The sequence below is a fragment of the Vespa mandarinia genome, chromosome 12 (genome assembly GCF_050613455.1).
Source record: "Vespa mandarinia isolate Hongniang chromosome 12, ASM5061345v1, whole genome shotgun sequence".
NCBI classification, from domain to species: domain Eukaryota; kingdom Metazoa; phylum Arthropoda; class Insecta; order Hymenoptera; family Vespidae; genus Vespa; species Vespa mandarinia.
Genome location: NC_140821.1, coordinates 1,373,950 through 1,387,500, shown reverse-complemented (window position 1 = coordinate 1,387,500; position 13,551 = coordinate 1,373,950). Strand labels below are relative to the sequence as shown.

Below are 13,551 nucleotides of genomic sequence, written 5' to 3'. Positions count from 1 at the left end.
CGAACTGTCCTACTACTATGACTTCTACTATGATTAACATCGATGAACGATATATTCTCAACGATCGAATCTTCATTTATATATATATATATATATATATATATATATATATATATTTCACTCCCTCTCTCTTTTTTTGAAAGTTTCTTATTTCGTTATATAAGATTGACGAAGTTATTTTGAGAATAGTGTATCTTAGTTGGAGCGCCAAGTTGAAAAGAATTTAAATTAAATTTAATTTCGATGCCAATAAATAATCATCGAGAAAAGATGACGTAATATTTGTTGTTGTTTTTGGTTTAACATACCTATGGATTTCTTTTACCTTCTTACTTCCTTCCCCTTCCCCTTTCTTTCTTTCTCTCTCTTTTTCTCTCTCTCTTTCTCTCTCTCCCTCTTTAACTCTTTCTTTCGTCGTATTATTAAGTTAACACTCGATACGTCTTTGTCACACGAAGAGCACTGGAGTGAGACCACGTGCTTCTCTTACCTATCACTGACACTAACACATTTACCTCTTACTAAATTAACCTCCTTTAATCTATCCTTCCGCGTTACTTCTCGATATGCTTACTTCTCGTCTCTTCAAAATATGAGAAGAAAATTCCGTAGACCGGTTTAACATTCGAAAGAGTTTTTCTCAATTTTCCATAATTTTCCTTTATATTTTTCGGCTTGAGCTGTTAGAAATTTCTTATATTTCTCTGTTGAGCCGATTAATTCTTCATTAAAACGACAATAGTGAGATTATTCGTTTTGACGAAACTCGTTGCGGAGAAACGTTCCGTAACGTGTTACGCGTTAGACGCTACTAATTCTATTGGAAAATACGAACCGACGTACATAGGATACGGACTAGACGCGGCCATCTTGCCGCTCGAGAGTCTTAAACTAACGGGATCGATGAGGTTGCGTTATCCCGACATCTACTGGAAATATCATGAAACTCGTAACGCGGGTACAACATACGTCTTAAAGTTAATGCATTTTCTTTCTTTTCTTATTCTTTTCTTTTCTTTTCTTTTTTTTTTTTTTTTTTTTAATCTATATATATATTTGACGGAACAATATATATAATTAACGAATACAACGAAAAATATCTATGTGCCGAAATGTTTCATTATTTTTATTATCGTTATTTTGAAAATCATTATCATGTATGTTTTCAAAAGATAAAACGATATAAAGCAAATACTTATTTGCATTTTCATACCTGGTCATATATATTTATTGTTATGCCTTATGATAATATTCTCTAATATTAAACTAAATTCAAATTATTTTTATTTTTTTTTATCTATAGAAGATATCTTTTAAATTGCAGGATAAAGAATTAAATGCCCGCAAAAGACCAAACAACGGATATGAATTATATATATTAGAATTGTTAAATTCTATTTTATTCATCTTCTATAAATAAATTGGGTTAATTTATAAAATAGAAAATAGTGTAGAAAAAAAAAAAAGGAAAAAAAAACGTTCCTGTTTATGCAATAATACGACGTACTAGGAACCAAACTCGTTAAAGCATGCAGCTTGCAAACCAAAACAGTTCCCAACTATTCTTGATATGGATATAGATAGTTGAACTACTGTGGACCAATTGCAAGGCTCGTTTCAATGGATGAAGATGTGGCGTGATCCTTGGTGACGTCACTTCGCCGCCTGCGATCGATAATTCCTCGTTTCTTTCGCCGAGAGAGGAATCCTTGTCACCGAAATAATATCGATACTGACTCGATGTAGCACCCACTTCACGGTATACTTATATATATATATATTTGCAAATTTATTATATATTTTTTCTTTTTTTTTTTTTTTAAATAAAAAAAAAATTTGTAATAATATAATTGTAAAGTAACTATATTCAAAATCGTACGATGTTAACGAGTGCACTTTCGTTGTTAACTATGAGTCAGAGACTGAAACGCTTAAGTTTATTTTAGTATTCCGTTAAAGTAGTTCGTATCAAACATTCATTTTATCATCTAAGCTTCTTATGCGATTTTACCGACGGGCGTACTCGTTTAATATACTTCCATCAAATTCTACATTATTACAAAATGCGATCTATGTGTATTAACGTAAAACTTCCTATAATAACGAAATGCTCTCTCCTCATTCATCTAAAAAATAAGAAAATAATAAAAAAAAATAAAATAAAGAAGAAATTCCAACAAAAAAAACGAAAGATATCGGGGACGACGTATAACCGTGACTCTTGATGATTGAGGTTAGATTTTGCAGAAGATGCGGCACAAGTGTCTAAACTTTATTAAAACCAACAACAGTAACAATAGCAACAATAACAGCAGCAGCAACAGTAGTAACAACAACAACAACAACAACAACAACAACAACAACAACAACGACGACGACGACGATGACGAGAACAACAAAATCGTTCCTTTTTCAATCGGTTCGTAGAGAGAGTTGCGTATTGTTTTCTTTTTTCTTTTTATTTACACATTCAAAAAAAAAAAAAAAAAAAAAAAGGAACACACTTGTCGCCGCCATACGTGTGAATCCACGACACCATAGTAATCGAATTTACACATTTGCATGGTAACCTTTATCACATGCCGAACGAATAATATCCTGGAAACCTACGACATTAGTAAGACGAAAATACAAATGGATGATGGCACACCCAGGATAAAAACAAACACATCACCCACCATAAATATCATCATACCATATACATACATATTCATATGCATTTGAGATCTTTCTCACGACGCTGCTACAATTGCTAAAAGCAGTGCAAGGAGGCAAGCGAGTAAAACCATGGAATATTCTGTTATAGTTATAGTAATGATGTTAGTTACATAAGGAACACGTATTTCGATCGGTCGTGCGAGATGATAATTCTCGTCATAATTTTTCAAATCAACATCCCATACATTCTTCTCACCTTCGCGAACCGCAATACGCCTGTCGTCATCTTGCGTTTCTATTGGCTCCAACATCTCGCATTTTTGTTCTTCATTTTTTTCTGTTCCTTCTTTCTGTCCTACGTCAGACTTAGAAATAACATCTTTCTTCTCTACGATAAATAATTTAAGTCTCTCCTCGTCTTTTTCATTAACCTTATCTTCGACTTCGACGGTCAAACAATTTTCACTCAGTTTTGTTAATTGAACTCCGAATTCTTCAATTTCTTGTACATTCCCATTCAAACTAGCTGCGGCTATTTGTAGATCTTCCACGGCTTTGTTAAGATCGATCTCTATGTCCGATTGACGTCGAACATTATTTTCTTTAAGGTTAGGAACATCAAGCTTCTCTACGGATACGTCGGATTCAATGCTTTTTTTAACAAGATCTTCGCTATTCGAGGACGTTGACATCTCATCCAATGTCTTTTCATCTACATCGACCAAAAATGATGACGAATGTGTGCTAGTTTCACGTGTATTGTCGCTGTCGGTTTTAAGACGGCTCGATGAATCATCTCCAACGTCAATGCCATCGCGTAAATGGTCAGCCACGCTGCTAAAGGCCTCCGCAATCATCTTCACGTTCTCGTTTGCCAAACGAAGATAATAATCGAGCTTATCATCTTCAGTTTCTATAGTATTTTCTTCGTCTAGATTTAAATCAATGGATTCCTTAATTTCATTGGTTTTCTTTATTTCAGATTTTTCATTGAAATGTTCTTGAACCGTACCATCAAGAAGTTCATTGCGTAATTCTGTAATTAAAGGTTCAATCTCAACTTTACTTTCACGAACAGAGCTTTTAGGTTCAATTAGTACATCCTGTTCGTTGGTTTTTATTTCTGAATCATCGGATTCTTTGATTATATTTACCAAGTCTTGGCACAAACGACTGTACGCAGTGAAATCTGAATCCGTATTATCTTTACCAATTAAAGAATCATCACGAGTGGGTTTCCAAGAATCTGGAGTAATGTCAACAGACGAAGTCCGTCTGGTAGCACTGAGAAAAGTGGACGTTGGCGTTTCTTCGCGATTATTAGAATTTTTATTCGACCATTGCATCGTCGTTGACGGCGAGACATAAACTCGAAGCATTTTCCTACAGAGACCGGAATCATGATGATTTCCATTTATGTCAAAAGTATTCTTTGTATACCTTTCTCCGCGCCATCTTACACTACCTTGATCGGATAATTCGCCATCACTGACAACACGCCTAAAATGATTTATCTTATCTACGAATTTACGATTATTATCTATATTCTCGATATCATCCTTGATCTCACGAAGGCTTGGCTGTCTGTGCAAATGTATACGTTCTTGATTTATTAGCCCATAAAGATTAGCGGAAAGAGACCTAACAGCTCTTTTTTTCTTAGCAGGAAATTCATTAACAGATTCATTAATACCTTCTGTTTGATTATCTACGTTAATCTTTGCTGATGTTGTCGTGGCATCCTTTCTAAGTGTCCTAAAAGCTAAATCATCGGTAATAACGTCAGGTTCGCATTGTGGTATATACGGTGAACGAGGTGGATTAGACTTATTTGGCACTGTGTGCAGATAGTCGCTCTCCGTAGCAGTGGTCACTGGTCCAAGTGGTATACCAAAAGGTGGTTGAGGTTCAATCACTTTAAGTGTATTATTGGCACGATGTATACTACGAAAGACAACGTCGTCTCTCGTTACATCCGGTTCGTCACGACGAGTTATACCAATAGGTGACTTAGTTTCAAACATATTGTCCCTACGTGAAAGCACAGGTGAAGCGATAAGATAACTAATGTTTGAAAACGATGATTGTCCAATAATATCAGACAAAGAAGTTGGTCGTTCAACAGGATGCATTCTTCTATAGGCCATATCATCTTTCAATCTATCAGGTGAATCCGGACGAGTAGGTTTTACTTGTTCATCTTCAGGTTGTCCATGTTTAAGACTAAATTCCTCCATGCTTCTTCTTTCAGCACGATCTAACAAATCCTCGTCTCCAAGTCGTAAACTATTATATATGGCTTCCAATTCAGAAATCGCTTCTTCAAGATTCTTCGACGATTGTTTCCTCTCTAAAGCTGCCTCATCCATTTTCGTTGTTTCGTTCTTTTTTTCTTCAGAATTCATTTCATTCCCATTGTTATTTCTAAAAACATACGAACGTTCGCTAGACGATTGAGTATTACGCGCTGAGATTCTTCCATATATACCATTTGTTTCACAGTTCATTGATAATTGGATCTGTTTTACTCCTTCATCGTGTTCATTAACATTCGAGTTAAGTTGATTATTACGATTGTTCTTTCTTCTACACTTTGAAGCTTCATCCATTTGAAGAAATCGACGCGAATTATGTTCAATCTCGTTCGAACGGTTACACATTGACGTGTATTTATTATTTGTATATTCTCGTGGACGAATATTGATCTTATTGGATTCTAAAAGAAACATATTTTCTGAATCACGTTGTGTAATATTTTTACTACGTGTAATTTCTTCATTCGAACTATAAGCTCGTGTACCAATCCAATCGAGTTTCTTATCCATATTTATATTTGTATATTCATCGAAAAGCTTTTTCTTTTGACTTCTACCATTAAAAGGAAAAGAATGGCACGCATAGGTAGGAACACGACGAGGATCACGAGGTGGAGGATCTGGTGGATTAGATGATCTTGTCATCGATCTTCGTTCAATCGCGTGATCTTTCACTGACGCCAACGTGAAATCATTATTCGAATCCTGTTCTATCCAACGACCAGGAGCATTTTTTTCATAAAAATTATTTTGATTCATATCTGTTAAATGTCTGTGAGTAGAATATTCAGTTTTATTACCGTACGACCAATTTTCAGAACAACCTGTATCTATATTGATATTTTGAGTGTTTAACATAATAGGCTTGTGTGTTGTAGCAATTTGATCATTAGATTGTATAGTTGATCGTCGTGAATGTATTATTTGACGTTGTATATCACTTAAATTTGCGATAACACGTTGTCCTTCGTCTAAACATTCCAAACTATCTTCTTTACAATTTATTTGATTAGGATCATCTATGTGCACTTCTTCTTTAAACAAACGTTTGATATAACGTTCCGTTCTAGCAGCTCGAGTACGTCTATTGTAAGAATTCGTTTTACATATGCTCTGCGAATGATCCTCTAATTGAGATTTAGCCAATGAATTATTTGAAATACGTGAATCCTCGTCAGAACTACTATTAGGACATAATCGATCTCTTTTAGCCTCTACGCGTGCCTTCATTTTATTTTTCCGTATTTTCCTACCCAAACCTTCTAACGAACCATCGCTACTACGCGAATGTACAGAATCTATATGAACGTTAAGAGATTCCATGGATTGTTCATTAGTATCAGTTATTAAATTATTAGATTCTGTTTGACAATTATTTTTCACCGGATGAAGTACAATACCATCTGATTGCTTATTGATTTTAGGAGGTTTCTTGGGTTCTCTTTTACAATAAACAATTTCTTCTTCGTTAGAAGAACTGTCATCATCTCGCATAGAAGATATACGCTTAAATATTCCTCCAATAGACCACTTTTTTTCTTTTTTTTTATAAGATGTTGAGGTTACAGCATTGCACACTGGCAGACGACGAGTCGGTGGTAAAAGGCCATCTATTCTAAGGATATCTTTTCCTCTTATTCTCCTTTTCTCCGTAAAGCAATTATTAGACTCCATTTTATATTATTACACCTATAACAAATCCGAGATCTAATCCCTTAATTTTAAGTAGACATATACATATACATATACATATACATATACATATACATATACATATACATATATATATATATATTATGTATAATATAAAATGAATCAATATTACTAACCTTTATACAGATATAAACTATAAACAATTTCTTTGAAGTAAAAGATCGAGCGTTCTACACAGTTGTCAGAGAATAGTAAATAACCTTTGAAGGCCATGTACAATCATTGGTAGTTAGCAACGAATCGACACGTAAACTGAAAGTATAAAGAAATAACTGTAATGGACACTGTATAAAGAAGTATCAACGACAATGACACCAACTCACCTTTTACTTTACGAAACATTTTTATTTTACTTTTTTTTTTTTTTTCTTTTCTTTTCTTTTCTTTTCTTTTCTTTTTTACATACACAACGTTTATAATTCTCGAATGATGAAAATTGACGAACGTTTTATTTTCATATTGCACTGTACATTTCGTAAATCAAAACTTTCCTAAATATAAATTTCGATGATGCAGATCTTAAAGAAGTTTTAACGACCTCGAAATTGTATTTCGTCATTCCTTTCGAAACGACGATTATTTCTTTAACACTTATTATTATTTGACACTAACAATAGTTATAATTATAAGTACGGAACAAAAGCTGCGTCCAACGAAGTTGTCTGATGCGACGACCATAAAAAGTACGCTAAAACCGACTCGATTCGCTAACTAAAAGAAAGGAGTGGGGGAGGATTCGTTATCAAGACCCCACCCATAGAAATTTTTTTTCCTAACTTTCGCGCAGAATCACGCGTGGGTGATCATACGTCACGGCTTTGCACGCGTCTTTCTAAGTAAGACGATATAAAAAGACGGAATTTCTTCTTTTCTTTTATCTTTTTTTTTTTTTTTTTTTTTTTTTTCTCGTAAAAATATTTCTCAGAGCTCATATTTACATGGACGTTTGGAATCGATGTTAGATATTTTGACGCTCTCTAACGACAGAGTGTCAGAAAGCTGAACTAAGATGTATTATTATTGTATTGTACCTGGTTAATTAATATTAGCATTATTTTTGAAATAGAATCCGAATAAAAGGATTTTTGATAATTTTTATGATTCTAAGAGTGACGAAACGAATTATGCGAATGAAAGATTAATTCGATATCGTGTAAAAGTAATTTTATGTATAAACTGTGGATTTTTTCTTCTTTTTTTTTTTTTGCAATAAAAATATGGCTGAAGCAAATATAATGGTTCTTAAAGGTGGTAAAGATCATAATTTGGAAGAAAAGCAAAGGATTATTGATAGAGCTCCTTTTCAAAATTTAAAGATCGATGATGCACAAATTTTAGATACTGTAGAGGGTAGAGAAATATGTGAACATTGTTATAGGTCGAGAAAATTTTTTTGTTATACATGCTTTATCCCTGTAATTGATCAAAAGTATTTTCCTCGCTTAAAGGTATCTTTGAGATATTGTTTATACGTTATATATGAAATATGTGATAAATAATATAGACTATAACATTTGATTATTTTTAAAGCTACCTGTAAAAATAGATATTATTAAACATCCTAGAGAAATAGAAGGGAAAAGTACTGCGGTTCATGCTGCCGTTTTAGCACCGGAAGATGTAAAAATATATATTTATCCTGATTTTCCTGAAATGGTAAAAAACGAAGAGGTATGAGAATATTAGCATTGTAATTCATTGTTGATCATTACATTTTTTACACATATAAATGACATTATCCCTCAGACTGTTCTCATTTTCCCTAGCAAAACTGCTGTAACTATCGATAATTTATTTATTAAAGAAGTCCAACAAGATGGCAAAACTTTTTTAGAAAGGATCAGAAATGAATATCCAATAAAAAGAGCAATATTTATCGATAGTACATGGCATCAAACAAAATCAATATATAAAGATCAAAGATTAAGAGGTCTGTATACATCTAATATGGTACTAAAATCTTTTAACTTAATTTTATGCTGAAACAAAATATTGATTTACAGATTTACGATGTATCATATTAAAATCAAGAATATCGCAATTCTGGCGACACCAGAAAAAAAGTCCAAGATGGTATTTGGCAACGATAGAAGCAATTCATCAATTTTTAATAGAATTGCATACATGTGCCTTTGATATAATAGAATGTACATATAGAGAAGAGGATAAAGAGAAAGAAGATAATTTAACTATTGGAGAATTAAATTACAATGTATCAAATTGTAATCAAAAGTATGATGGCAGATATGACAATCTATTATACTTTTTTAAATATATGTATGAAAAGATTCATACTATATATGATCATGACAAATTATGGGCATATAAGAGGCCTCTAATATAAAACATACATATATATATACATATTTATATGTATATATAATAAATTATTCTTTTATAACAATCTGAATATTTATATGATTCTTTACTTTTGAAAATAAATTGAAAATTTTAATTAATTGTTCAATATTTGCGATATAATTTATTAAACCATTAATAGGTATCTCCAAGCGTTCGTTTCATAAGAGAATGATTCATGCTTAGTAACTGTGTTAACTACCGATTTTTGTTATTTACGTTTATGGTCATTCACAATGATGATAAAATTAAAAATATCAAAAGATTTATTATTTTTCTCTTTGATTATAGCGACTCTTAGTGGCTATGTTGTAAACTAAATACTACCTTATCAAAGGTTAAATTACATAAAAGTTGGACTTAGAATAATTTTCTTTCAGTGTGCGTCGATTGTTTAATGTCAACAAGAAGAAGAAATTTGAAGGACTATGTGATTTACTACGTCAGTTTCCTTTCGTACTCCGAAGGGTAAACATCGAAATAAACTTTTTCCGTACCGCTACATTTAATAATCTTATAGATACAAACATTTTATAATTATTTAAATAATCCACAATGCACTCGGAGTAGGATGAGATAATAATTAAATAATATCACATTCTGTAAAGCATCGTCGCAGAACTCTTGAGACACCTTTGAAAAGTAAGATTTCAATCTGATAACAAATTTAAAAAATCATTGGCATAAATTATTTGAATTTTAGATTTTTAATAATCTTCTTGTTATAAATTCTTCTTTTTACAAAATAAACATAATAATATGTACATTTGTACGTACGATATGAAAATATATCTGTTTGTTCAATTCGCATATGCCCATTACAATACAACAAAATATCCAATTACAAAAATATGATATATTATATAAATGTATGCACTATGATATGACATGTATAAACTACTTGGGAAGTAATTATATTTCAAATAGCATTACAAGAATTTTCAAATTTAAGAAGTTATTGTGGTATTACAATCTTGTTTTGAAGTAAAAGATGTTGAACCTCTTGATTTGAAAATTATATCTGCTTTAATATTATCTTGGAAAGTGCATTCCTGCAATGAAATTTCGTTTACATTTTTTAATAATTCAATACTACCACTTTTACTCTCGGTGTCATTTAAATATTTCTGTGTTTCCATACGAATAGCATATTCTTTGAAATATCCAAGAGTACATTTCTTTGCTATTAAAGAAGCACCATCGTGTAACTGAAAAAAAAAAAAATATATATATATATATAATTCACATTAATTACAACAAATTTATTTTATTATGTGAGCCATCTATATCTATCTAAATAATTATTTTACCTGGACACCCTCTATACAATTTTTGAAGCTGCATTCGTTCATAACAACTTCACCTGTTCCATAAATAACAATAGCAGTTCCTAATCCATCAAAAATTATCTTTTCCATTATTAATTTTGCACCTGGTAAGATTACTATGCCTAATTTAACTATGCTTTGATTCAAGGCAAATATCGTGCAACCAATCATTTTTACAGATCCTTTTCTAACAATGATACCAGCCTGAAGTTCACCAAGGTTTATAGATATGTCTTCTAATAGAACCTATAAGAGAGTAGTAGAATTTGTTAGAATACGTTTATACTTATAAAATAATTTGTTTATTTGTTAGAATATATATTATATAATATCTCTAACTTCTTGTCCAGAAAAATCTAGTAAAGATGGTGGGCTTTCTATGTCATTTGCAGAAAGTATTATATGTTCCGCCCTGCCAATTCCTTTGATAGTGCCACCTTCCTCCAGAGCACCGGAGCCTCTAATTTGATGTAGTCCCTCTCCAAGAAAAACAATTTCACCAACGTCAGCAACAAGCAAAGCTTCTTGCAGGCATCTATACATTCTATAACAAAACGTATATTATAACATTATCTTCAGTTTGTATATACAGTAATTTTCTTTTACTTACTGTAGAAATAAACTTGGTGATATGATAGTTTCAATTTTATTTACAGCATTCTTTATTTCTGTTAAAGTACCACCGAGCCATACAAAATGAGCTTCCTTTTGCTTATCACTATTCCCATGCTTTCTTGTTTGTTCTTGTACCATAATAGAGTTATGATTTCGTGAGAGAATATCTCTAATTGCAGGATTTTCAAGTACCTCCATTTCTGTTTTAATTTGTTGCAATCGAAAATGAAGTTTCATCAACTGACAAGCTTTACCATCATCCATTAAACAATTCTCAACTTCCTCTTCATCGGACATTGATTCTTCTAATCTTGAAATTTTTTGCTGGATTTCTCTTCCTTCCCTTATCAATGTTCTGATCACGTCGCAAGTTTCTTTATTGACGCATCCCCGTTTCATATCAAAGAATAATCTAATTCTGGATTCTAGATGCAAAGTCACCCAATCTGAATTTTCATCATCATCAAGGTCCCATGGCATCCATAAATAATTATAAAAAAATCTCACTTGATCTATACAACTGGCAGTGCCAACCATGTCTAAAGTCCTATTCTCTTGTTTTTGAGTTGGATATAATTCTATCAAAGGTACATCATATTTTTCAGGCAAATGAATGTCATCTTGTACAGCTGTGATTTTGACTAATGCAAAGAGATCATTGAAATCAACTTGTTCTGCCTCGACGACGACAATAGTAGGATAATGAATTTTTAAATCTTGACAAGTCATACGAGGAATTTTCCACAATGCTTGCCATCCAACTGGTTCTATTACAAGTTCAACATAATTTAACCATTCTGATTTAATTTGTGATGCCGATACTATTTTGTTTTGGCTAGATAATATTTCACTGAATTCTACTAGCCTTTCTTGAAGACTTTTATCAAATGTATATATTTCCATAGTTTCTATCTTCTCTGAAAAGCAATTTACAGATATTCATATAAATATCTAATATATATCACCGTGTATATTGTACTCACATTATTTAAACACTTTCTCACAAGTAATCAGACGAAAATAATATTACTAAACACAGTGAAATGATAATTAGTATGAGAGGTGAAATAAAGCGAAGAAGAATTGCCGGTATGAGAAACGACTTTTTTATATAAAATTTTCCCGCCTTTTTTTGTAGAATATTATCGAAATAACCTTTCTACACTATGATTCTTCATTTTCATACGATTAATGTTTACATTGTTTGTAAATATTAATTATTTCATAAATTAATATTAAAGATTCTTACCTGTTAAATTAATATATCAGAAATGGATGAGCAATTTTCAAAAATTACATAGCAGCCATTTTGATTTGACAATCGTTCAGATGCGGTGTTGTTAATCGTTGCTATGAGAAAGTTTGTGACAGTATCAACACTGTTAACATTTAAAGGTTACGATTAAATACATTTACATTGGGTATATAAAAAAAATATTTAAGTGTTTTATTCGTTAAAAATATATAAACTATGGCTGACGAAATAATTGGTTCGTCTTTATTATCGTTACATCTCATAAGCGTACGCACATCGTATAATTAATATGAAAGAAGTAGTATTTCATCTCATAATTCGTTTTACGTAGTATCAATAAAAAAGATTCACTGGAGGATTTAATTATTTGATAATGTTTTTTATTTTGTTATTCAGCGGATAATTGTTTAGAAATAAATACAGGAAAGAATCTTGCCGAAATTCCAAAAGATGCAAATGATAGATTGTTCGATGAAATTATTGGCCACATAGAAGATCTTTTACTAGGTATATTTGATATTCGAAAAAAAAAGAAAAGTTTATTATTCCTTATTTATTTTGCTTTTATAGAAGATGGTTTTCATGCCATTCAGGAAGAATTTTTAGAAAAATATTGGACCATTTTTGAGCCAACTGAAGAGAATAAATTAATTTATACAGAAATATTTAATGAATATGTAAGTTTCAACTTTCATTTTTAACTTTATTATCCAAATTTTTTGTGTCTTGAAAATATAATGTTTTGTTTTTTTTTCTTATTTTTTTTTTTTTTTTCAGAATAAAACTGTGGAAACTTATATTGTTAATTATTTGCAAAAAATTATTCCACATTTTAATATGAATGTTTTTCTTCATTATTTGAGGTAAATATAGTGCTAATCTTGTGTAAAACATTTTTAAAAAGTTATAAATTCAATATATCATTTTTGTTCAGTGAAAAACAAGCAGAATTAGATGGCGAAGTTTTTGAAGTATTATCTGCAGTTACAGACTTTCTAGCATTTAAAGAAATGCTTCTTGACTATCGAGCTGTAAGTTACTTAAAGTTTTAGTATCTTTATTTTTAAATATATATATATATATATATATATATGTATATATACATACATGTAAATATTTATAGATGAAAGAAGGAAAAGTTCAAGATCTTAGTTCAGGAATATCCATAACGTCTGTAAAAAATCCTATCACTGATTTTGATTTAAGATAAGAATAACTTTTTACAAATATTTACTTTTGTGAACAATTAATTAGTATTTATGAAATAAAAGTATTTATCAAAAATCATATTTATTATAATGCAAAAGTT

At 31.2% G+C, this 13,551-nt stretch overlaps 5 protein-coding genes across 14 annotated transcripts in view; 2 read left to right on the top strand and 3 right to left on the bottom strand.

The window, feature by feature from the left end:
• Nucleotides 1-1,650, bottom strand: part of Acsl (Acyl-CoA synthetase long-chain) — an 18,859-nt gene extending 17,209 nt beyond the window's left edge. For 2 of the 5 annotated variants that reach the window (XM_035882863.2, XM_035882865.2), the window contains exon 1: nt 309-828. The gene's annotated coding sequence lies outside the window, so the exon portion shown is untranslated. Of the gene's footprint in view, nt 1-308; nt 829-1,507 lie in introns of those variants that run through there. The other 3 variants (XM_035882869.2, XM_035882868.2, XM_035882870.2) reach the window with 3 other exon arrangements.
• Nucleotides 1,651-1,985: 335 nt separating this feature from the next.
• On the bottom strand, nt 1,986-7,357 carry LOC146872633 (uncharacterized). Of its 2 annotated transcripts, XM_035882860.2 has the most exons (4): nt 7,010-7,355; nt 6,803-6,938; nt 2,915-6,662; nt 1,986-2,126 (listed from the first exon to the last, which is right to left on the bottom strand). In XM_035882860.2, the coding sequence occupies exons 3-4, from the start codon at nt 6,645-6,647 to the stop codon at nt 2,119-2,121; spliced, it is 3,741 nt and encodes a 1,246-aa protein (XP_035738753.1). In that variant the 5' UTR covers nt 6,648-6,662; nt 6,803-6,938; nt 7,010-7,355; the 3' UTR covers nt 1,986-2,118. The 2 variants fall into 2 exon arrangements, with proteins under 2 accessions (XP_035738753.1, XP_085516612.1); XM_085660486.1 differs by lacking the exon at nt 1,986-2,126 and having other exon boundaries at nt 2,425-6,662; nt 7,010-7,357.
• LOC118448929 (tRNA-uridine aminocarboxypropyltransferase 1) lies at nt 2,060-9,066 on the top strand. 2 transcript variants are annotated; one of them, XM_035882882.2, is made up of 5 exons: nt 2,060-2,419; nt 7,935-8,134; nt 8,217-8,357; nt 8,433-8,616; nt 8,690-9,066. In XM_035882882.2, exons 1-5 carry the CDS (start codon nt 2,251-2,253, stop codon nt 9,028-9,030), a joined length of 1,035 nt encoding a protein of 344 aa, XP_035738775.2. In that variant the 5' UTR covers nt 2,060-2,250; the 3' UTR covers nt 9,031-9,066. The 2 variants fall into 2 exon arrangements, with proteins under 2 accessions (XP_035738775.2, XP_085516617.1); XM_085660491.1 differs by lacking the exon at nt 2,060-2,419 and having other exon boundaries at nt 7,550-8,134; nt 8,690-9,065.
• Nucleotides 9,067-9,892: 826 nt separating this feature from the next.
• On the bottom strand, nt 9,893-12,374 carry nesd (SHC binding and spindle associated nessun dorma). Of its 2 annotated transcripts, none has more exons than XM_035882880.2 (5): nt 12,237-12,374; nt 10,983-11,904; nt 10,712-10,916; nt 10,355-10,618; nt 9,893-10,252 (listed from the first exon to the last, which is right to left on the bottom strand). In XM_035882880.2, the coding sequence occupies exons 2-5, from the start codon at nt 11,888-11,890 to the stop codon at nt 9,992-9,994; spliced, it is 1,638 nt and encodes a 545-aa protein (XP_035738773.1). In that variant the 5' UTR covers nt 11,891-11,904; nt 12,237-12,374; the 3' UTR covers nt 9,893-9,991. The 2 variants fall into 2 exon arrangements, with proteins under 2 accessions (XP_035738773.1, XP_035738772.1); XM_035882879.2 differs by lacking the exon at nt 12,237-12,374 and adding an exon at nt 11,971-12,106.
• LOC118448931 (ADP-ribosylation factor-like protein 2-binding protein) lies at nt 11,875-13,541 on the top strand. 3 transcript variants are annotated; one of them, XM_035882884.2, is made up of 6 exons: nt 11,875-12,076; nt 12,639-12,749; nt 12,813-12,919; nt 13,020-13,105; nt 13,177-13,273; nt 13,366-13,541. In XM_035882884.2, the coding sequence occupies exons 1-6, from the start codon at nt 12,031-12,033 to the stop codon at nt 13,450-13,452; spliced, it is 534 nt and encodes a 177-aa protein (XP_035738777.1). In that variant the 5' UTR covers nt 11,875-12,030; the 3' UTR covers nt 13,453-13,541. The 3 variants fall into 3 exon arrangements, with proteins under 3 accessions (XP_035738777.1, XP_035738778.1, XP_035738779.1); XM_035882885.2 differs by lacking the exon at nt 11,875-12,076 and adding an exon at nt 12,102-12,382; XM_035882886.2 differs by lacking the exon at nt 11,875-12,076 and adding an exon at nt 12,338-12,477.
• The last annotated feature ends 10 nt before the right edge of the window (nt 13,542-13,551 follow it).